This window comes from Canis aureus, chromosome 24 (genome assembly GCF_053574225.1).
Source record: "Canis aureus isolate CA01 chromosome 24, VMU_Caureus_v.1.0, whole genome shotgun sequence".
NCBI lineage: Eukaryota > Metazoa > Chordata > Mammalia > Carnivora > Canidae > Canis > Canis aureus.
Genome location: NC_135634.1, coordinates 10,380,247 through 10,403,627, shown reverse-complemented (window position 1 = coordinate 10,403,627; position 23,381 = coordinate 10,380,247). Strand labels below are relative to the sequence as shown.

The 23,381-nt window shown below is 37.2% G+C and overlaps 2 protein-coding genes across 7 annotated transcripts in view; one reads left to right on the top strand and one right to left on the bottom strand.

Moving 5' to 3' along the window:
• Positions 1-5,415, bottom strand: part of HMGB1 (high mobility group box 1) — a 126,283-nt gene extending 120,868 nt beyond the window's left edge. For both annotated transcript variants that reach the window (XM_077868213.1, XM_077868214.1), the window contains exon 1: positions 5,249-5,415. The gene's annotated coding sequence lies outside the window, so the exon portion shown is untranslated. The remainder of the gene's footprint in view (positions 1-5,248) is intronic.
• Positions 5,416-5,755: 340 nt separating this feature from the next.
• USPL1 (ubiquitin specific peptidase like 1) overlaps positions 5,756-23,381 on the top strand; it is a 33,341-nt gene continuing 15,715 nt past the window's right edge. Inside the window, exons 1-5 of one of the 5 annotated variants that reach the window (XM_077868210.1) lie at positions 5,756-6,099; positions 9,202-9,350; positions 9,893-10,021; positions 17,036-17,681; positions 21,994-22,107. In XM_077868210.1, coding sequence (XP_077724336.1) covers positions 9,270-9,350; positions 9,893-10,021; positions 17,036-17,681; positions 21,994-22,107 — 970 coding nt within the window. In that variant the 5' untranslated portion in view covers positions 5,756-6,099; positions 9,202-9,269. The other 4 variants (XM_077868206.1, XM_077868207.1, XM_077868208.1 and 1 more) reach the window with 4 other exon arrangements.

The following is a 23,381-nucleotide window of genomic DNA, read 5'->3' as shown; positions in this document are numbered from 1 at the left end:
AGGCAGGCGCCAAACCGCTGCGCCACCCAGGGATCCCATATTTTAGATTTCTTAAAAGATTTAGTTTATTCATTCATGAGAAACACGGAAAGAGGCAGACACATAGAAAGAGGGAGAAGCAGGCTTCCCATAGGGAGCCCGATGCAGGACTCAATCCCAGGACCCCAGGATCACCACCTGAGCCAAAGGCAGACACTCAACCACTGAGCCACCAGGCATCCCTATTACTGACATTTATAAAGATCGCTTTATGACAATATTTTATAAGACTTCTTTGTGTTAAATATTACTATTTTAAAGGCTTTCTAACAAGTAAAGCTAAAGACTTATTTATCCCTATTCTCTATATCGATAAGCATCTCAACTGTTTCTATCCTTAAGACCAAAGTCAAAATTCAACTCTGTGAGGCACTTCCTATAATTAAAATTAACCATTTTCTTCATTGTTGCTTCTGAATATTTCTTGCACATCTCTATTTTTTTTTTTGCACATCTCTATTTAGTATTAATTCATTTTGCTTTTGTATAAAAACTATGTTTACAAATGTTTCTACTTTTCTTTAGGGAGAAGGATTATGTATTATTCACCTTTGTATTCACCCTGCAGTTAGCATAGTTCTTTGCATATACGATAAAAGCTTGTTGACAAATATTTTTCTCAGTAAGAAGATGAGCACATAAATGACATACACATCTTCTAAAACAATGCTGAACAAATATAAAAATGTGGGGAAATATACTGTTGAAAACATTCCATTTTAAGAGTAGGTTTTGTCAGCCATATGAATTGGAAATCATGAAGATGGTTCATTGATCAACAAATATGTACTATAACTATGGAATAACAGTGAACAAAACAGATGTAGTCCTTGCCCTCACAGAACACACAACTTAGTGGAGACTGACAACACACACACAAACAATTAAGAAAACAAAGAGCAGGTGGTAATTAGGTATTAGGATAGGGGTGGCAGACAGATTACTACTCAGATAGGGTGGACAGCTTGACAAGTGAAACTGAGGCTGACACTTGAAGGGTAAGAGTCAAATTTGCAGGGAAAAGGGGAACAGCCAGAATTAAGGCCCTAAAGCAGGGGTGGTGGTCATATGTTACAATTCCAACTTCAGGGGAATGTAGTTACTACAGCACATTCTCCATCCTTCTATTTACCAAGTCTCTTGCAGTTCTTTCACTCACCAATTCTCCTTTTCTGATGGTTCAGATTTTCCTGGCTAAATTTAAAAATGGCATGAATTCTGGCATGAATGTCAGACTGTTTCCAAATAATCCTAATTTCTCTCCAGTCCTTATGACTGATAAATTCATCTCCAAGTGATGACTGTGTCCCAATTAGGAAAGAAGAGTGTTTCTCTAGATCAGCTTTAATTTTTTGATTTGGAGTCCTCCTGATTGCTAATCAACATGTTGTGTAATTACTTCAATAATTACTTATAAAATGTTCTTTTGTCTTCAGAAAAACACCCTGCTGCTTTCTGTACTCTAGGTTGCTCTGGAGCTTAGGCAGAGGAGATGTACCTAAAGCAGTCTCTAACCACTGGGCATTTTCAGATCTACTGCTATAGCTACACGTGAAATGATAAGAGCATGTGATATACTGGGAAAAGCCCTCTGTTAGAAATTAGAGGATGCAGGTTCGAGTCCCAGGTCTGCCTGCCACTTTGCTATGCAAATCCGGGTCATTTGTTTACTTCTAGGTTTAGTTTTTTTTATTGGTAAAGTGGGAATACTATAAAAGTTGTATCTTACATAAAGTCAAATGTATGTGCTTGGTAAAGTAGTTTAAAAGAAAAATATAAATTTAAATAGTACTCAATGAGTATACACCCAGGAATAAACATGAGCTGGAAAGCAGAAATATGTTGTTACATCAATTAGTCTTCATTCTTATAAGCCTCTCATTGAAAATCTTGCTCTGCTGCATGATTTTAGTGTTTAAACATTTACATAAACATTTACATATACTTACATATATTCTTATTTGATTGTTTAGGACAAGGTCCCTACATATAATCTACTTGCTTCATCTAAGGCTCAAATAAACAGCCATTCAGATGATGTGATTTATTGATATGTTTACTCTAGCTATGCCACTATACTATAATGGCAGAGACAGCAACATAAGTCAAAGTTGATGGAACCCTGGTAATTACTGTTGAGACCCTGAGCCATCAATTTTTTGTTATTGGTAACTAAATAACATATTTTATCAACTATGTCACTATCCCAATAGAGCTGTGCCACTGTTTAGGGAAAAGACATTCACATATATTGAAAATGATGAATGTACAAAGTTATTCACCACATAATGCTTTTAATAAAAACCAAGCAAAAAAATGTAAATGCCCAAAAGGAGAGGACTGATGAAGCGATACATCATACAATGGAATATTATGCTGCCATAAAAATGAGTAAGAAGCCACCTCATATGACACAGAACTTCAAGATAAACGAAAAAATATAAAGTACATAAACTGTGTATAATACCATTTACATAAAAAATGCAAAAAAATATGTAGTATTTGCTTATATATACATGCACGTTTTTTCGGAAAAATACACAAGATACTCTTCACATTGGTTACTTTGTTGGCAAGGAACTAGGTGGCTTAGGGGCAGGAGCAGAAAGGAAAAGTTTTCACTGCATATTCATTTTGAATTTTGAACAGTGAGAAATATTACCTAACCCCCCAAAAATACAAAATTTAGATCATCTAACGCAGTTTGAGACAAAATAGGATCATGCTTTTAATGGAAAACATTTACAAAAAGTAGGCATAGTGCTAAGGATAAATATCTACAGATAGAATATTGGAACTATAAATGACCATCTATTCTAAACTTCTCACTTACAGATCTGTAAACCAAGGCCTCGAAAATTATGTGACTCATGTAAGGTCACACAGCAAAAGAGGATTAGAAATCAGATATTTCAGTATCTACTCTGTGACTCTTGAGAATCGTACTGTTTTCTCAATATTTTGTCCATACAAAATGCAAACAAGTTTAGGCTACATAATGGGTTGTCATGTTTTGTCTAAAGTGTGAAATAACCTCAAATCCTCAGACTATGAATTTCTCATGTGACCTTGATGTGGCTACACTTACAAATAGGCTGTGCATATCTCCATGGCTGCGCATATTACAGTATGACATGTATACTTTTTTCTATCCTCTCTCAACTGAATTCAGTTTAGGGCAAGAACTAAAGTGTTTTAATTTTCTAAATATGCAAATACCAACACATGTGTACTGCCAAAAATACGAATATGGGTTCACATTCCTTAACCAAAACCCAGAGTCTGGATGTGTTTTAAAAATAATAATTCCTTGAAATATAAAAATGTTACAAGGTACACAAATCATTATGTAACTTACACCTCCCATACCAGTGGCCAAGGGTAGCACCCCATAAGCAAACATAAAAATATTTCTTCAGCAAAACATATGGGATAAAAACTATAAAAAACTTCTCATTTACTCAGGTCATATTTTATTACCAAATGAATTTTGTCTCCAAGTTTAAAAAGTTCTTGGTTTGTAAAGCCTCCTGAATGTTGGAATGAAATAAGAGATTAAATAGACTGTACTCATAAAGGTGCTGCTAAAAACCATGGTTAGTCACTTTAGCTCTCATCTTTTTGAGGAGATCAGAATAACCAATCACAGCAGGCTGCTTTTATATCTCAGGTTTGGGCTGAAGACTTGGCTTGTGATTAAGGAATCCAACCTAGCAGATGGGACAAAACCTGACATTATGAGAAGTTTATTAAAAAAAAAAAAAAAAAAAAAGAAGGAAAGAAAACCTTAATTGTACATTATATTCCTATTGTAGCTGTTCATTAATTTAATAAAATCTCTCTTTAATTAGATTGTTAGTTTTTAATTGGAAACAGGTAAATAAAACTTCTGTCCCACACTGCTGACAAGGAGATTGCTTTAATTCTTTTTCTGGGACTAGTGTACATAGGAAGGGGCATTCAAATACACTAGTAAAGAAAAAACATAAATGTATTTATTTTTCTCAACCTGGGCCTGCTACTTTAAATGAAAGGAGCCTTTCTAGGCAAGGTCTTCTAACGGATTGTCCTATGATGCCATCATTCTTTTTACCTTATCAAGTCTTTCAGAACTTTTTAAATCTTTTACAAGAGGGGAAAAGCTCTGGCGTCAAAACTCAGCATATGCTAAAATCCTGTTTTCTTTCCACATCCCAAACCCCACATCCATTTTGTTTCTGTTACTATTACATACTTTTTCCTGGCAAGAAAAAAAAAAAAATCAAATTTGCACTAAAAGACATAAATCAACTTTACAAACGTTTCATTATATTATATCAAATTTAATTATAAGTTATATCAAAATTCAGTTTGGCGATGTTGATTTCTCAATATTAAAATTTAAGTTACAATTTTTAACCGAATGAATTATCTTTGTTCAACTGACAAACACTTCAGCAAGCATTTATTACAAAAAAAAAAAAAAAAAAAGTGTTTCCCATCCTAAAAATGGAAACAGCAACGGTGAACAGGAAAAACTCTGAGTTTGGCTATCACTTCAAGAAGGAAATACTACATTCTCGTATTTTCATAATTCATTTGAAAAAGAAAACTAGCTATATCTTACAACAAACATACCAGTATATTAATAATCAAGTACAACGATAGAAGGTAAACAAAACCTAACCAGCCTGCTTTTCAGTCTGGAGAAAAACAAACTCTCTATTGGATTTCTTGGCCACATGCAGTCGTTTAAGTACCGAAAACTAAAATCCTTTTTACTGAGGAATTCCTTAGTTACAGGACTTGTGTCCTCTATACCGTCCTATCAAAATTACCAGCATTATTCCAGAATATAGTTTAGTTTTGAGACCACTAGAAATACCCCCCCAGTCCCAAATGCCAACGGTGGTCACTCTGTAAGAAGAAACGGTCAGAAACTACGTATCACTCTAGGACACAAAAGCAATCGCCCAAAAGGACTTCTCGAATACGCTGCTCCAAGATGCAGAACGCAGGTCAGAAATAGCCCACGCGGGCACCATGTCCCCTAAGCCACATGACCTTCCTGCGAAAGCAGAGTCTCACACTTATCCACTAAATGAGAATTCTCCCTTCCTGAGAACAAGGCAGGGCAGTTGAGACGAGCGCAGCAGGGACAGGCGGGCTGCTGACCACTCGGGACGGGTCGTGGAGAGCAACGTCCCTGCGCTCTGGCTACTCCCCTTACCGTTAGAAGATCTGGGAGGGAGGAAAGGAGGAGAAACACCCCAGAATCCTGGCAGAAAAGCCCCTGGCCTCGAGGCTGGGGTTTGGGGAGACAGGGAGGGGCAGCTCCGTGTGTGGTGACCCTGTGTGAACACACGCTCTGTGGCTGCTCGGCTCGCACCGAGGCTTTAGCAGAGCGGAGTACGGGGGCCGCGCGCGACCCACGCCCGTCCGGCGAGGCCGCGGCGCGGCAGGCACGCGCCACCTCTGCAGGCCAGGGAGCCCGTCCCTCGCCCGCCCACCCACCCAGGTCACTCTCCGCCGCGGCCGCTTCCAACCCGGGCTCGCCCGGGCCAGGGCGCGACGCGGCGCGCGCCGGACTCTCTCCTCAGCGTAATCCCTCCGCTGCCGGACGCGCACTAGTTTTAATCACGCCCCACCCCCTGGCCGCTGGCGTCACCTCCGCCACTCGAGCGCTTTCCAGCAGCTTCCAGAACCGTCGCCTCCCCAAACCCAGCCACTCACAGATGCCGGGCTCGGCAGCCACCGGCCCCGCCCCTAGCCGTCGCCGCAGCGGAAACCTGCGACTGCGACAGCTAGGCGGACAGCCACGCCTCTGCAGAGGCCGCCCGGAAGCGCTCCCGCTCTCGTCTTCCCCGCCTCGCTGACGTCCTTTCGGGCCCCGCGCCCAGCAGGAAGGGGAACTCTTTTGCGGCGGACTCAGACCGGAAGCCGCTTTTGTAGCGGAGAGGCCGGTGGGGGAGGAGCGGGCCGAGGGGAACGTGGGTTGAACGTTGCGGAGGGTGTCGTGGACCCAGGCTGGAACGGGAGTGCGGACCGACCTGGTGCCAAGAAGGGGAGTGCGCGCGGCAGGTGAGGGAGGAGAGGAAGTAGTTTCCGCCGGGTCCCGAAGTCGGGAAGGCGGACGGAGCGGGGGAAGAAGGGCCGCCTGTGGGGCAGTCGGCGCGCCAAAAAGGTGGGCTAGGCGGGGGTGGGGGGGGGGGAAGGGGCTGGGACGCGGCTCGCGGGGAAGGGCTGCTAATGCAGTTACAGAGTTACTGGTTCGTTTTGGCTCCGAGAGGTAAATGCTGAAGAGAAACCAGAGTTGTGTTGTTTTTCGCTCTCCCAAAGAGCGCGGAGGTGGGGAGGGTCAACGAACCCTGCGCCTCCTCGGGTTTCTAAGGTTGGGTTTTGAAACCAACGTGCCTTGGCCCTGTGCGTCTAGGATTCCGGACGGCTGGGTTTCGGTGCCGGGCCGGGCGCCCAAAGCCGACCCTCGACCCCCTTCCTCGGCTTCGGGTCTGCTGTGGCTTTACCTTTTAGCCAATTCCTGTGCTGAGCCCGCCTGCTGGCGGGGAGACGGAGGGGTGTGTGCAAACTCAAATGGGCTTAAGGCTCTTCTCGGAGCAGCTGGTTCTCTGGGTCTCCCCATTGTGCGCACGGGACTGGGAAACAAGCTTAATTGCATGGCTTTCGTCATTCCCAGGGCCAGCTTTACACATTTCATTGTGCTGTAACTGAGTTCATATGAGGCTAAGTAGTGCACTGTCGGCGTCCGGGAGTATCCGTGGCTTACGGGAGTAATGAAAAAAGGGCGTCTGGAGAAAGGTGCTGAGGGTAAAGTGGAGTAGAGCATGGTGAGATTGGAGAGCGAGGTTGGTCGCGAGTGCAATGAGCGTAGTAGGCAATATGCATAGTATGATCCTCAGGTTCATACTGAGCTGTTTGGAATTTTCCATAATCAGGTTGGAGTAAATAGATGACTTTAAGCCGAGCCATTGGATGTTGGAGTAAATAGATGAATTTAAGCCGAGCCGTTGGCAGACCTCGGACTTATTACAAGCGTCACTTTGGCAGTGATAGAGTGAGGATGGCTTGGAGAGGGGGGATTTGAGGCTTCCAAAGAACTGTCCACAGAATTTGGTGACTTACTGCATGAACAAGTGGGGAGTGAAAGTTTAGACAACCACTCAAATTTTCTATTTTCTAGTCTGTGTGTTTACGGAGAGGAAGATAGCAAAATCTAGGTGGGATACAAGAAAAAGGATCAGGTTACTTTGGTAGGGAGAACAATGAAGACCATCACTGAGGGCAAGTTAACCTGTAAGAACCACTCCAGGGTTTTTGTAAAAAGACAAACGAAATTGTTTTTGGAAGACCTGGACAGCTTACCTCTTGATATTTTCTTAAATGAATTTTCTTTTGTGGGGTTTTGCATATTCAGAATTTCAACTACCTGTCTGCTTTTCCCGTTGAAATGTTGGCTGCTGAGATCAGGATCAGAGCCGATCTGAAGGCTTACGTTTTACTTTTATAATTGAGAGATAAAACAGGCCAAAAAAGTTCTCTAGTTCCTTCAGGCAGATAGAGATTTTCATCAGAAACATTTTACTCAGAATACATAAAGTACTGATTTTTCTTTTGAGAATCCTGCAGAATTATAAGATAACAGCATGTTTGCTACATACATTGAAATATAAAATTAGCACAGAATAAAGAGTTAAAATATACTGTCTGTTCAGGTACTAAGCATTTTACATATTTTGTTGTATTAAATTGTTAGTACGAAGCAGTTTTACAAATTTCTGAACCCAGATGTACAGTTATAAAGCCCATGCTTTGAGCCACTCTGGAACCATAAGCAGTTTGACTCTTTTCCTTTATAGTTCCCTTTTTAAAGTACATTAAAGATAGAGCCAACCAAAAATAATAAGTTGGTGTTGTCTGTGAGGAACTGAAGAAGTAGAAGTTAGTACCAAACTTATTTTTATGTTTTTGGCAGGAGTTCTCAGAGGGACAGCTTTGCTTCCCAGGGGTCATTTGGCAGCGTCTGGAGACTTTCTTGGTTGTCACAACTGAGGAGTGCCAATGGCACTTAACTATCTAGTAGGTAGAAGTCAGTGATGTTGCTAAACATCCTACGGTGTACAAGACAGCCCTCACAGCAAAGAATTATCTTGTCTAAAATGTCTACAGTGCTGTGGTTGAGAAATCCTGCCTTTAGCAATATTTCTTCAGGAATGGGAAATTGAGATTCACTTCCACTTTTCTTAGAAGCATTTTTATTTTTGAAATTATTCCTTGGCTTGAAATATGTGTAAAATTTATACTTCTGAAACAGAATAGAGTAACTGGTTTTTAAAGTGTATCCGAAAGCCACATTTTCCCAGGAGGTGGTTGTCAAAGAAATTCTTAGATTTGGGAAAGACTTGCTTGAAATTATTTTACAACATACCTACTAAGTGGCAATTCACTCTGCTTTAAAGTCTTTTGTGTCTGATTTCCCAGTATTTTAAATCAGTATCTAAACTACTCTTAATAATTAATTTTTCCTTATCCTGAGCTCCAGTCTTATAATTTTGACTTTACTGAATGTGATTCTATTCCATGAAATTACTCAAAGCAAGCTTGTAACATATAATTTGTACTATTGACATGTCTATATTTTTGTCTGGTACAGTTCATTTATTATGAATTAGTGTATTGTTGGAAACTTAAAAAAATAGCATTTTCTTGGTGACTTTGGTGGTTGAAAGCAGTAGGGGTTCTTTTGTCTCTTTCAAGCGATGGCACAATAGACATGGGGTCTTTAAAATACATTCTTAGTATAATGCTGACATAATTGTTTTAGATTATGCAGAGACTCTAAAAACTTGGGTTTTTTTACTCTGATCAGTATAATTTTTAATTTAAATAATAGTTTGCCTTTATTATAAGTTTTAATAAATTTGCATAGAAATGAGTCTGAAACTTTGTCTTTATTGCTAGTCTGCTATCTTCTAACAAATTTACTAGGTTTATAAGTAAATATAGGTAATTGGTTTTCAGTTGAAGATTACAATTTTAGAATATGTTTATCTTGGGGTGTATAGTTTCAAATTTATTTAGTATATATACATCTTATAAGATAGCATAGCTCTTTTTTAAAGTAAATAGGATTTTTATTTAATTGTCTATTGACTTTTTTTTTTCCAGGGTTCATTGAAAAAATCCTTAGTGATATTGACATGTTTCAAGTGACATAAATTAGCCAATGACTCGGAATGATGGATTTCCCGAAGATTGGAAATGGTTTGCCAGTGATTGGACCAGGGACTGATATAGGGATTTCTTCACTCCACATGGTGGGGTATTTGGGAAAAGTTAGTGAACTTATTTTTTGCCTCAGTGCAAAGTTGGTTTTTTCCCTCCTCTTTTTGAGACTTAAACTCGGTTTTAATTTTACCAATTAACTTCTAAAAAGTTGTATCTTCCACGGAAATCTTACAGCAATGGCGAAAGATTAATGTATTTACCTCTCTGTGTTTTATTCATATGTGAAAGTAGAAATAAAACATAGACCTTGTGGTTTATTATTCTCTGAAAATATGGTACATATATTTTCCCTCACAATTGACATTACTTTTTTTTTTCTTGCAAATAAAACTGATGCTATTTTTAACACTTAAAATTTAAGATTTAAAACTATGATACATTCTTTTTGGAATAAAAGCTGTATTTAAAGCCTGTATGCATTTCTTTTATTTGTCATGTTTAAAATATGTAGCCAGGACACTTTCAGGTGAAAATTGTATTTTTTTTTCTTGGTTACTTTTCCATTTAACTTTTTGTAATTTGTTACAATCTAGGAATGTCTATATTTTAATTTACTTTATTTCTTTTTTAGAATTATGATTCAGCTAAAGCCCCGTCAGATGGGTATTGCCCTGCTTGTAGAGAGAAAGGAAAGTTAAAAGCCTTAAAGACTTACCGAATTAGTTTTCAAGAATCTATCTTTTTGTGTGAGGATCTGCAGGTAAAGTATTAATCTTAGATAGTATTAAGGTTTTAGCTTTTTTCTTATTCCTTCAGTGTTTAAATTTGTACTTGTTTTGTATATTTTAGACTGTATATTTTTAATACATAGATAATCAGAGTTTCTACATCTGTCTAGTATACAGTTTTAAATATTTCCTGTTACTTTTCCTCAGTTACTGCATGAAGATACTTGTTTTTATTATCATTAGACTTGTGAGAGGAGAAAATTTCAAGATGGATTTTTTTTTTTAACCTTGTGGGAGTCTTTGTTAGTTGTTGGTATATAGGGTTATCCTTTAATCTCTCTGGTTTATAAACTTTGGAACTTAATTAGAAAAGTTATTAATCTCTAAATATTATATACTTAAAGATTTAAATGTCTTTTAGAATTAACTATAGAATTTGTATCCAATGATATAATTTTTTTATTTGAAGATTTTATTTGAGAGAGAGTATAAGTGGGGGTGGAGGCAGAAAGAAAAGGATAAGCAGACTCCCTGCTGAGTGGGGAGCCCCATGCAAGACTCAGATCCCAGGACCCCAAGATCATGACCTGAGCTGAAATCAGGTACTTAATTGGCTGAGCCACCCAGGTGCCCCTAGTGGTACAAATTTTATTAGAGGAGTTCATCAAATTGCATAATCTATATTTTATCATAGTTGACAATTTGTGAAACTTTTTTTTTTTTAAGATTGTATTTATTCATAAGGGAGAGGCAGAGACATAGGCAGAGGGAGAAGCAGGCTCCCTTCGGGGAGCCTGATGAAGGACTCAGTCCTAGGACCCCAGGATCACAACCTAAGGCAAAAGTAGAGATGCTCAACCCCTGAGCCACCCGGGTGCCACTATGAAACTCTTATATACATGTTTAATTCTTGGAACTTTGAAAGGTAGATATTTCCATCTTATGAATAAGAAATCAGATACAGAGGGTTAGGAACATAAGGTGGCTGAACTGTAATTGGAGTATAGTCTTCTAATTTCAGATGTTTTATTATAAGTAAACTAGCAGTTTATCAGAATCACCTAGAGTACTTTTTAAAAATTTCTGGGTCTTACCCCCAGATGCCAAATTTAGTAGAGTTGACCCAGAATTACAGAGGTTTTTAACTTGCAGAGATGAGTCTAACGATCAGTTTGCAAAATTCTAAACTAAATCATACTGTTTGTGATAGATATTTTTGCTGGGTATAACTTGAAGAAAATCCCAGACGTTCTTACAAATAGAAATAAATTTCTTTTTGTATTTATTCAATACCTTTTTTTTTTTTTTTTTTTGAGTGTCACCACTTTGGCACTCAGTGGATAGGATACAATGTATAAAGCAAAAAAATATACCCTCAAGAAGGTGGTTCTATTCTAGATGGGAAAAAAAATCAATAAATAAAATATATTTTTTGTGTGTGAAGTGATGAAAAGTACTATGGGGAAAAGTCAAGCCCGGGGACTGGAGTGTTAGGGAGTGGGTAGTTAGCAATTTTAGATAGAGAGGTAGAGGGAACTCTCCATTGAGAAAGTGACGTTTGAGCAAAACCTAAGAGAACAAGTCATGTGGATGTGGGATGGATGAGCATTCCATGCAGGGAGAGTAGCAGGTACAAGGCCCTGAGAGAGTAAAGGTTGCCTGTGTGTGTTTGTTATACTGCAAGGAAATTAGCAGAGCTGGATCTGAGTAAGTGATACAGTAATGAAGATGGGTCAGGAAAATAATGAGGAGGGGGCTGGACCAAGTAGAGTCCTAGAGATCATTGTAAAATAGTCTGGCTTTTGCTATGACTGAAATGGAGAGGGAGTGACATAATCTGATTTGCATGTTAAAAGGATCACTGTGGCTCCTGTGTTGAAAGTATATGTAATGGGCAAAACCTGATGTTAGGGGGGCTAGTTGGAAGGCAATTAGAGTATTCCATGAGGAGCAAATAGTGGCTTAAGTGATGGGACATGGTTGGATTATCTATCTATTTTGAAAGTAGAGGCAAAAAGGATTTCTTGAAAGACTGGGATACATTGTAGAAGAGAGAGGAGTCAAGGATGATGACCAGATTTTTGGCTTGAATAATTGGAAGAGTGGAGTTGCCAGTTACTAAAATGAGAAAGACTTTGGAAAGAGAAAGATTTTGGTGGGGGGATGGTCAGGCTAGGACCAGTCAAGCTTGAGATAGGTATCTAATACTCAAAGGTATATGAAATAAGTGGTCGGGGCAGCCCGGTGGCTCAGCGGTTTAGTGTAGCTTTCAGCTGGGGGTGTGATCCTGGAGACCAGAATCGAGTCCCACATCGGGCTCCCTGTGTGGAGCCTGCTTCTCCCTCTGCCTGTATCTCTGCCTCTCTCTCCCTCTCTCTCTCTCTCTCTCTCTCTCTCTCTCTCTCTCTCTCTGTCTCTCATGAATAAATAAATAAAATCTTTTTTTTTTTTAAAAGAAAGAAAGAAGTGGTCGGATCTATGTGTCTGGTATTAGGTTGAGAATGAGGTTAGAGAGTTTGGGAGTCATCAGCATGTAAATAATTGAACCATGAGAGTGGATGAGCTTACCTAGAAATATTGATAGTGATCCAGGGATTAAGCCCTGTTACACTCCCACATTAAGAAATTGAAGAGATGAAGTGAAACTAGGAAAGGAGTGAGAGAAGAAGTGGACAGTGAGGTAGAAGTAAACCCAGAAAGAGGAGAGTATTTTGTCCTGGAAGTAAAATGAAAAAAATATTTAAGGAGGAAATTATTTACCTTCAACTCAAGGAGAATGACGATTCAACTCACCATTGGCTGGAGTGTTGTGGGCATCACTGAGAACCTTGAGGAGAATAGTTTCAGTAAAGTATTAGGTAAAAACTTGGTTGGAGTTAGTGATAGAAAACCGGAGAGGAGAAACTGAGAAATACAGATGTGAGGTGGTACCTGGAGGAGGAAATTTTTAAGTTGGGAAAAATAACACGTTTGTTGGTTGTATCCAGTGGAGAGGGAAAAATAGAAAGTGTCACGGAATTTCTGGAGAGCTATCTCTGAAGCAGACAGTGGGCTCTGTTGAACAACGAGAGGGCTTGATTTTAGGGGGTTTGACAGCTTATCCAAATAGACTACATAATTTACTCATTAACTAGCTCAGAACAAAGTTGTAGAATGGTAAATATGGGAAAGAGAGAAATCTTTCTAGAAGAAAACTACTTTTTTCCCCTCTTCCAATGTATAATATTTCAGTAGAGTTCTTTAATTATGGACTGCTGTAATAAAGAAGTCCCTGTCCTTGGGCCATAGATTTTGGCTGTTAAAGTTAGAGGTATTACTTGCATTTTTAGTTTTGGAGCATATTTTTTTTTTAAGTGATGAGGAAAATAATAATATAACCAAGGATTTTAAGTTTATACTTTACAGATGTAAAAAAAAAAAAAAATTTAAAGTAATTATTGCTCTAATTTTTAGAAAGTGTTCTAATCAGTAAGAGCCCTGTGTATATTTTATGAAGTAGTTGGTTTAGACCAGGAGTCAGCAAACTCTATATGATACCCACAAGCTAAAAACAATATGTTTTTAAATAATTAGGCAAGAATGAAAATACTATTTTATAATACATGAAGGTTATATGAATTTCATATTTCAGTGTCCATAAAAATATTTTCTTGGAATAAAGCCATATGGAATCATTTTTGCATTGTCTGTGGATGCTTTTGTATTATAATGGCAGACTTAAGTAGTAATGCTGGAGACCTTGACTAGCTCACAAAGCCCGAAATATTTATCTGGTCTTTTACAGGTAGAGTTTACTGATCTTTGGTCTATGAGACCTTTGACTCAATTTGTTCATTTCTTTTGAGTTTTGTTATAAAATTTGAAGCTCATTGAACATTCTTTCACTTACCAAATTGCAAAGAACCACAATGGAAACTCCTCTTCATCAGAAGTTTCTTGATTTGAAAAAAGCACTAAGATTGAGATTCTGCTTCCAAATTAATAAATTGAAACTCAAGTTTTTTATTTTTTATTTATTTATTTATTTATTTAATTTTTTTTTTTTAATTTTTTAAAATTTATTTATGATAGTCACACACACAGAGAGAGAGAGAGGCAGAGACTCAGGCAGAGGGAGAAGCAGGCTCCATGCACCGGGAGCCCGACGTGGGATTCGATCCCAGGTCTCCAGGATCGTGCCCTGGGCCAAAGGCAGCACTAAACCGCTGCGCCACCCAGGGATCCCGAAACTCAAGTTTTTTAAAACTCTAGGGAGTTTTATCTCATTTTTTATTATTACATTATTTAGTCTTTTATTGGAATATTTAGTTTTTTTAAAACATGAAATTTATAAGGCTCTGAAGTTGTTAGTGTTAAGTCATCAAAGAAAACATTCATTTTCTTGGTTTTCATTTGTAAAATAAATGTAAGTTAATTTTTTTGTAAATATTTTTATACTTTGTTTTTAGTCATACCTTATAGCTGATTTTCCAAATATAAGGTAATGTGCAATGTTTTCCTTTTTCTGTTTTATAGGAATAAAAACGGGAATGTATTTAAGCTGCTCAAAAACCATGAAAGAGACAGCATTAGATTTTTTCAGCCTTAGATTTTAAATGCTCTTGCATGGTTGGGCTAGATGGAAAAATTAATGCTATATGAATTATCGTTTTATGACTTTACTTTTTTCGAAGACAGGCTAACAACTTCTAGTTACCAAAATGGCATATGTTCATTATAAATACAAAGTAGTAGCTAAAGTCAAGGTATAAAGAGAAAAATCTGAAAGCATTAATTTATAAAAGGGAAAATCAAGGCAAGGACAAATTGTATTTTAAATTGTCCCTATGACTGGAGCACAAATTATAGATAGAAAAGTCTGTTAAGACATTTTCAAATAATATAGGGGGAAACCATCTAGGCCACTAAATTTTGCAGCCCCAACGGCCCTTTTATTGTTTATTGTTTTTAATTCGGGGTACTGATAAGATGTGCACACTATGATCTTGACTCTGCTTGAGATAAAGATTTTTTTTTTGTTTTTGTTTTTTAGAAAAATTTTAATTGTAAAAGAAACTGAAATTTGCCATCTTAATCATTTTTTAAAGTGTATAATTCAGGAGTGTTAGATGTATTCACGTTATTATACAGCAGATCTCTTGAACTTTCTCGTCTTGAAAAACTCAAATTCTGTACCCATTGAATAACAGCTTTCCTTTTCTATTCTTTGAAAACTACCATTCTGCATTTGGTCTTTATGAATTTGACTACTCTAGGTACTTCATATAAGTGGAATTATACCATATCTGTCTTTTTATGACTGACTTATTTTACTTAGCATAAGGTCCTCAATATTTATACATTTTGTAGCCTATGACCAGATTTCCTTACTTTTTAAGACTGACTTATATTTTGTTGTATGTATATACACATTTTTTTATTCATTTGTCCATTCATGGATATTTGGGTAGCTTCTACCTATAGGCTATTGTGAATAATGCTGCAATGGGTATGGGTGTGCAAATACCTTTTTGAGGTCCTGCTTTCGTTTTGTTTTTTTGTTTGTTTGTTTTTGTTTTTTGTTTTGGATATATACCTGTCTGTGACTATGAGTACAAAATTATTGCTGTTTTAAAATGTTCTCTATTTTCTGACATGGTAGGATTTAGGAAATAATCTCAAGGTATAAAGTTGAGGGTCAAGTTGTTAGTTGATGGTGAGTGTACTACTAGTTGGTAACAGTGAGAAGAATCCAGAACTTATCCTGTGAAACTAAAGAATTTCCTAAGTACAATATTATGAATATAGTGTTCACTTGTATAGAAGAAGCTTTACTTTAAGAAAGGATTTAGGAAAAAAAAAAAAGGATTTAGCACATTTCAGTATCGGTTGCTCAAAACATACTAACTAAAAAAACTTAATGGCTTGACTTACTATTCTTCATTATTCTGTGGGTTGCCCAGGTAGTTCTTAACACTTCACCTGTTGTTGGCTGGGAAACCTAAAATGTCCACATAGCTACCAACTTGGAACACAGCCCTAGCAGTCAGCCAGGATCTCAGTTCTTTTCCATGACAGTCTCTCCATGAGGCTAATTGGGCTCCTCACCGTATGATGGATAAGTTTCTTTAAGGAGTGTTCCCGAAGGAAGGCTCCAAAAGGACAAGCCCAGTGAGTCCATGCTTATCAGGCTTCCATGTGCATCATGCTTGCTAACATCACATCAGAGCTGGTCACATGGCTAAGCCCCAAGTGATGCAGTTGGGGCTTAACTCTACCAGGGCATGGATAGCAGGAGGGTTAGTTCTACAGTTCATTAGAGGCCACCAGGGTAGCAGTTGCCATTACCATGCTTGTATAGAAGAAGGCATTATTTTAAATGAAGACACATAGTACGTAGATTTCTTGAATTTGTCTTTTAAAATATTTTCCTAGTTTCCAATTTGGGGAAAATTGGTTATTTTGGTGATTTGTCTATACTTTTGATATTTGGCTGAAATCGTGTTGATAATGAGATTTGATGAAGTTGTTAAAATTCAGCCAGTTTGCCTCTAAGTCCAGTAAAGATATAAAAATTGTTATGTAGATGTGCTCTCAGATTAATATTCAATTTTTAAATTAAGAAACATGGAAATTACAAATGCACATTTCTTTATTTGAAATATTTTCCCCCTAAAATGAAAATATTTTTCCAGTTTTTAATGTTATGCAGTGTACCTTTCCCAAAAAGAATAGCACCCATCACAGAATGTTTCCTTAAATTGTTGAGATTTGTAAGTTCACTCAACGTTAGGTTTTTTACTAAACCAGAGGTACGTATGTTTTCTTTGTTAGCTGCTTTAGTGTAGATCAGATTAAACCCTTGATTGTTCAAATTAACTAGGGCAAAGTATGCTTTAGGGAGCCAAAATTTTGATTAAATTTTGTTTATTCCCTGGTTCATTTAATTTTAGATTGGTAAAATTGTATTGATGCTAAAATTTTCTATTTTTTATGACATAGATACTAATATAAAACGTAAGCTTATTTGAATTTATAGTTTTTATCATTTTATTTTTTCTTTCTAGTGCATCTATCCTTTGGGCTCTAAATCACTTAATAACTTAATTTCTCCTGATTTGGAAGATTGTCACACTCCAAATAAGCCTCAAAAAAGAAAGTTCTTGGAAACCAAGTGTAAAGATGCATCTCTTTTAGCAAATGCCAAAAAGACTAAAAATCATATTGTTACTGTTGGTGAACAAGTTTTGAACAGCAAAGATAATGGAGAAGCATATGATAAAACCTCGTCTCACTTACCTGATTTACCACAGACTGGTCCACAGAATCCAGTTAGGACAGCTGATTCCTTGGAACAGACTGAGATTTTGGAGGCTGATACTATTGATTTGGCTGCTGAAGGATATCCTTCTACAGTTGATGTTTCTGGAACTGGAGGGATTTCTCCTCAAAATGAAGGATGCATGTCTGAACTGGAAATGCCATTGGAGAGCAAATGTACATCACTTTGCCAGTCTTTATGTGTCCAATGGAAAAATGCTAATGCTCTCTGTTGGTTAGATTGTATTCTGTCAGCCTTGGTACACTTGGAAGGGTTAAAAAACACTGCGACTGCCCTGTGCCCTAATGAGGACTCTGTGTTCTGGCAGTTGTTTACGAAGTATAATCAAGCTAATAAGCTTCTGCACACCAATCAATTGGATGGAATTAAAGGTTAGTAATAATAATTTATCTTTTATATTTAAAGAAGTTAATGTTCAGTTTTGTCTCATAACAATTGGAGAACATACAGCTACAAATCGCTCCCTATTCCACAACTCCAAGAATCTCTATTCACAATAAAGGATATATATAATTTTTTTCAATAGGATTCCCATGAACCCACCTCCCAACCCAAAAGAATTAAAATATTTCCAGTAACTTAATCTACCTGTGTGGTCTTCTCCATCCCATTCTCATCTCCCCTCCAAAGATAATTATTAACCAGAAATGTGTTATATAATTTCTTCTTTTTTGAAATATTTTGTTTTACCATATGTATTGCTAAACAACATATTGCCTGCTTTACTTTGTTTTTAATTTTATAAGAATGTTGTACAGTATGTTTTCTGGGACCTTTTTCTTTTTTTGAGATTGTATTTATTTATTAATGAGAGACACAAGGGAGAGAGGTAGAGACAAAGGCAGAGGGAGAAGGCAGCAGGACTCCATCCCAGGACCCCGGAGTCATGACCTGAGCCAGAGGCTCAACCACTGAGCCACATAGGTGTCCCTGGGACCTTTTTTTTTTTCTTTTAAGATTTATTTATTTATTTGACAGAGAGAGAGAGTATACAAACAGGGACAACAGAGGGAGAAGGAAGAAGGAGTCTCCCTGCTCAGCAAGCCAATGCAGGCCTTGATGCCAGGACCCCAGGATCATGACCTGAGCTGAAGGCAGATGCTTAACCAACTGAGCCACTTAGGTGCCCCCTTTTTTTCCTTTTTATAAATATTTATTTATGAAACTGCTTGAATTGGTAGTTCCTTATTTTTCATTGCTATAGATAACCATTTTGTAATAAATCAGTATATTTATTCATTCACTTGTCATTGAGTTGTTTGCCATTATAAATAGTGCTTCCAGAACTATTCTTGGGTATACCACAGTAATAGAATCAAAGCATAGGCTCTGGGGCATCTGGGTGGCTCATTCAGTTAAGCATCTGACTTGATTTCAACTCAGGTTTTGGTCTCAGGGTTGTGGAATTGAGCCCCATGGACCTGGACAGAGGTCTCAAGCAGAATATGCTTTAGATTTTCTCTCTCTCCCTCTCCCCCCAGCTTATGTTAGTGTGTGCATGTGTGCTCTCTCTTAGATAAATAAATAAAATCTTAAATCATTGGCTTTAAGTTCAGATTTACAAGATAATGGCAAATTTTGTCCAAACTGGTTGTACCAATCAATACTCCCATTAGCAATGTGTAAGAGATCTTCCTGATCCATATATTCTCCCTTGGTTATTTTCACACTTGGAGAATTTTGCTATTTGAATGATGCAGAATGGTTTGTGGTCTTGATTTGCCTTTCCCAAATTTTATTTTATTTTATTTACATGTTTATTTTAATTCCAGTTAACATAATGTTATATTAGTTTCAGGTGTATACAGTGCAGTGCTTCAGCAGTTCATACATCACCTGGTACTCATCACAGGTGTACTCTTTAGTTCCCTCACCTCTTTACCCCCCACCCCAACTCTCGCCTTGCTTAAATTTTAAAGAGGTTGGATAGCTCTTCAAGTGTAGAATTGATAATGTTTCCTCTCTTGTGCAATGCCTGTTTGTGTCTTATCCTGACTTGTTTCATTGTCATGTACTTGAGCTTCTATGTCTTTGTTGCTATCTTTGTGTCAGATATGTGTTGCTAAATCTCCCAATTTGTATCTTACATTTTTATTTTTATAAAGATATCTTTTGATGTACAGAAATTGTTAATTTTTTGTAGCTAGTAATACTTCTGACATTTATTTATTTTTTTAATTTTTATTTATTTATGATAGTCACACAGAGAGAGACAGAGAGAGAGATACAGGCAGAGAGAGAAGCAGGCTCCATGCACTGGGAGCCCGACGTGGGATCCGATCCCGGGTCTCCTGGATCGCGCCCTGGGCCAAAGGCAGGCGCTAAACCACTGCGCCACCCAGGGATCCCTACTTCTGACATTTAAAAGGAGTCTTTTCCAAAATTAGAAAGCCATTCAGCTCTATTTGCACTGGAAAGTCATAAAGTTTTGTTGCTGACCTTGAATTTTAATTCACCTAAAGTTAATTTTTGTATGTGATAATGATCCCTTCCACTCCCCCCCCATTGCCTAGCCAGTCTTTCCATCTCCACTTTTTTCCTCAACTGATCTGCCAAGCCACATTTGTTACATAGCCTTCCATATATGTGTGTAGCTGTTCATTAACTCTAAACATGTGTTTTCTTGGTTACTTTATCTATCCTAGTGTCAGTACCACACTATTTTAATTACCAGGGTTATTGATGTCTTGCTGTCTGATAGTAGAAGAATCCTCACCTTTATTCAATTTGTTTTTGGTTGTGCAGTGTTTTATGTAAATCTTGTACATTGGTTCCCCATTGTTGACCATTTTTCTGTCCCTGCACTGATGCCACACTATTTTAATTGTGGCTTTTTAGGTCTTGCTATCTAGTAGGGCAAGAATCCTTACCTTTATTCAACATGATTTGGGTTGTGCATTTATATATAAATCCTGTATGTTGTTTTCCCATTATTGACCATTCTGGGTACTTATTATTTTTGCAATTATGAATAAAGACTGTGACAAATAATTCATATCCTTTGGATCCATTGCTGGTTATATCCTACAAGAGATAATAAAATTTAAATATAAAAAGTCTTTCTGAATGGCTTTCCAGAAGGGTTGTATCAACATATAATTCCATTTTCATATGTAGAAGAAAACATCCCAGAGCACTCAGATCACCTTTGAATATAGACCTTTTTAAAGTTATAATTTTGTTGGATAAGAAATGCTCTGTTTGAGTTTGAGATTAAATTTTTTAATTTAAGTTTTAAAATTCAGTTTTTCACAAGAATTTTTGCTTTTGCCTTTTCTTCTGTGTATTCCTGTTCTCTATAATTACAGGAACCTCTACTGAATTAGGTAACAGTTCAGTCGATGATTACAGAAGAGCATATTTCTTGTTCAAATTTTGACTTGAATATTGAATTAATTTTAATTATATTTTTTTATAAAGCATAGCCACTTTATTTTTTGTTTCTTTTTTTATTGAACCATAATTAACATACAGTGTTGTATTAGTCTTGGTAAACCCAAGACAATGAAATGATTCAGCAGTTCTTTACCCTAGTGAGTATGCTCTTAATTTTCTTTATTTCACCATGTTGTATGTTCAGTTATATTAATTTTTTGCAGAATAATTGTAGTTTTGTAACTTGGTTGTAATTGCATTTGTTTAAGTTGTTTTTGAAGCTTATAGTTTTCTCCTTTTTTGACATGGTCAAATAAAAATTCTGGTTAATGCTTACTTCTTGTTATAGGAGAATACAGATAGTTTCATAGTAAAACAGATCAACAGAGTATGATCAGGCTATATGAATTATTTGTAATAGATTTTGGTGAAATCTTTTGTAGCTTAAGAATAATTAGAGTTAGGGCAGCCTGGGTGGCTCAGATGTTTAGCACCGCCTTCAGCCCGGGGTGTGGTCCTGGAGACCTGGGAAGGAGTCCCACATTGGGCTCCCTGCATGGGGCCTGCTTCTCCCTCTGCCTGTGTCTCTGCCTCTCTGTCTCTGTCTCTCTTATGAATAAATAGTATCTTTTTAAAAAAAAGAATAATTAGAGTCAGATTTATATGGGGGCTGGTTTTCTGGAACAATTAATTCTGTTTTGAGGACTTTAATCCTAAAGAAATGAACAAAAACATGGATAAATATGTGCCTAGAAAATGTTTATCATGGTAATATTTATAATAGTGAGAAAAGAAACAACCTAAATGTCTAGTAGTAGGATAAGGGTTAATAAAAACTGTGGTTTAGTTGGGAGTGTAATAACTAACCCACAAAGTTTTTAATGACGCAAATTCATGTGAGGTAATAAAAGTTATACAAAGAAATAAATGGGTAGATGTTGTCTCTAAAATGAGTAATAATCACATGTAAAGACATAGCTTCATTTATTTCAGGGATAGGCAGAATATCTGAATATGTAGCTCTTTTACTAGGCCTGTGGCTATTTGGATGAGAAAGGCTTTCACTGAGATTTACTCAAGCCCTGATTCTGGCTCATGCATTTGGTACTAATGATACTGGGCTGAGGGAATATTAAGGCAATATATGGTATAGCGCAGAGAGAGGAATGAGAATTAAGGAAATTTTGTGTTTTCCATTTTGTCTCTGCAAAATTTATTGACTGTGATGAACTTACATTCTTGGTAATGTTTTAATTTTCTGTGGAAAGATATAGATTGATAAGTTAATAATATGTACTTCATTTTTAGATGGAGATTGTGAAAAACTTACTTCAGAAATATTTGCAAAGATAGAAGCCTGTCTAAATGAAGTCAGAGATGAAATTTTCATTAGGCTTCAGCCTCAGCTTAGATGCACCTTAGGTAAGTAATTTGTAAAATTTATTACTGTATTACTCATCTACCATAAAGAAGTACTTACGTTATAAGAAAATATAATACTGTTTTATTACTTTGGGTAATTAGATTATTGGGAGAGAGCATCTGTGTGGTTTCTTGGGTGGCTCAGCTGGTTATGCGTCTGTCTTCAGTATAAATCATGATCTCCAGGTCCTGGGATCAAGCCCCATGTCAGGCTCCCTGCTCAGCAGGGTTTCTGCTTCTCCCTCTCCCTCTGATAGTGCTCTCTTGGTCTCTCTCTCTCAAATGAATAATAATAATAGAGAATATAGAGAACAGTTCTGTTACCAAAAAAGTTTTCTTCAGGCTCCTTCAGCCTCTGTTCTTACCCCTAACCACTGATCTGTTGGGTGTATATTCATTTAAAATGAGTCTTTTCCCTAAGATTACCAGAGTATAGACCAGGGCTCCCGTGGTGCCTTTTGCAGGTATCCTTTCCCTCCTGGAGTGACCTGATATGTTTTATTCAGGGACCCTACTCCAGTTCCCATTTGAATTAAACAGTGATTTCTCCCCAGGTCTGAATCAGCACTCTTCTTAGCCCTTATAATTTTATTTGGGACATGGTTGCATCTTGCTCCACTGCGGCTTTGGGCCTGGTTTTCTATGTAACAGAGAAGGAATTTTTAAATTATTATTTTTCCAATCATAGCAATTGGGCAAGCATACAGCTCTTCTAATACAATAGAATTCCTCTCTTGTTTGTGTTCATACTACTCATTCAGTAGTTAATAGGTGCTGTGTTAGAGCAGAAGATCTTACTAATGAAATGTAATCTTTGCTTTGGAGTACATTTTAAAAACCTATATTGTATGTGTTCTCATTCTGAATGTTAACATGTACTTTCAAGTTCTAAACAAAGAGGAATGGAGTCTACTGATTGAGTGTTGGTTAAATTTTTAAGATCTGTCATTGTATCATTTTGATTATTGTTTTTAAAAAGTATATTATAAACCATCTTTTCTGTTCCCCCTACCTGTAGTTTAAGAAATAAAATATTACAAATACATGTGAAGCCCCTTTTGTACTTTTTCCCATTCAGTTCTTCCTTACCTCCCCACAAAGGCAACTGCTCTCTTCAATTTAGTTTTTTCTTTCTAATGTCTAATTTTTTTAAAGGAAAAATATACTGTTGTGATTTGTGCTTATTTATGTAATTTTAAAGAGTAATTTAGTTTTTGAGATATGTATGCCAGTGTAGGGATATACAGACTGTAGAACAGAATAGAGTACAGATG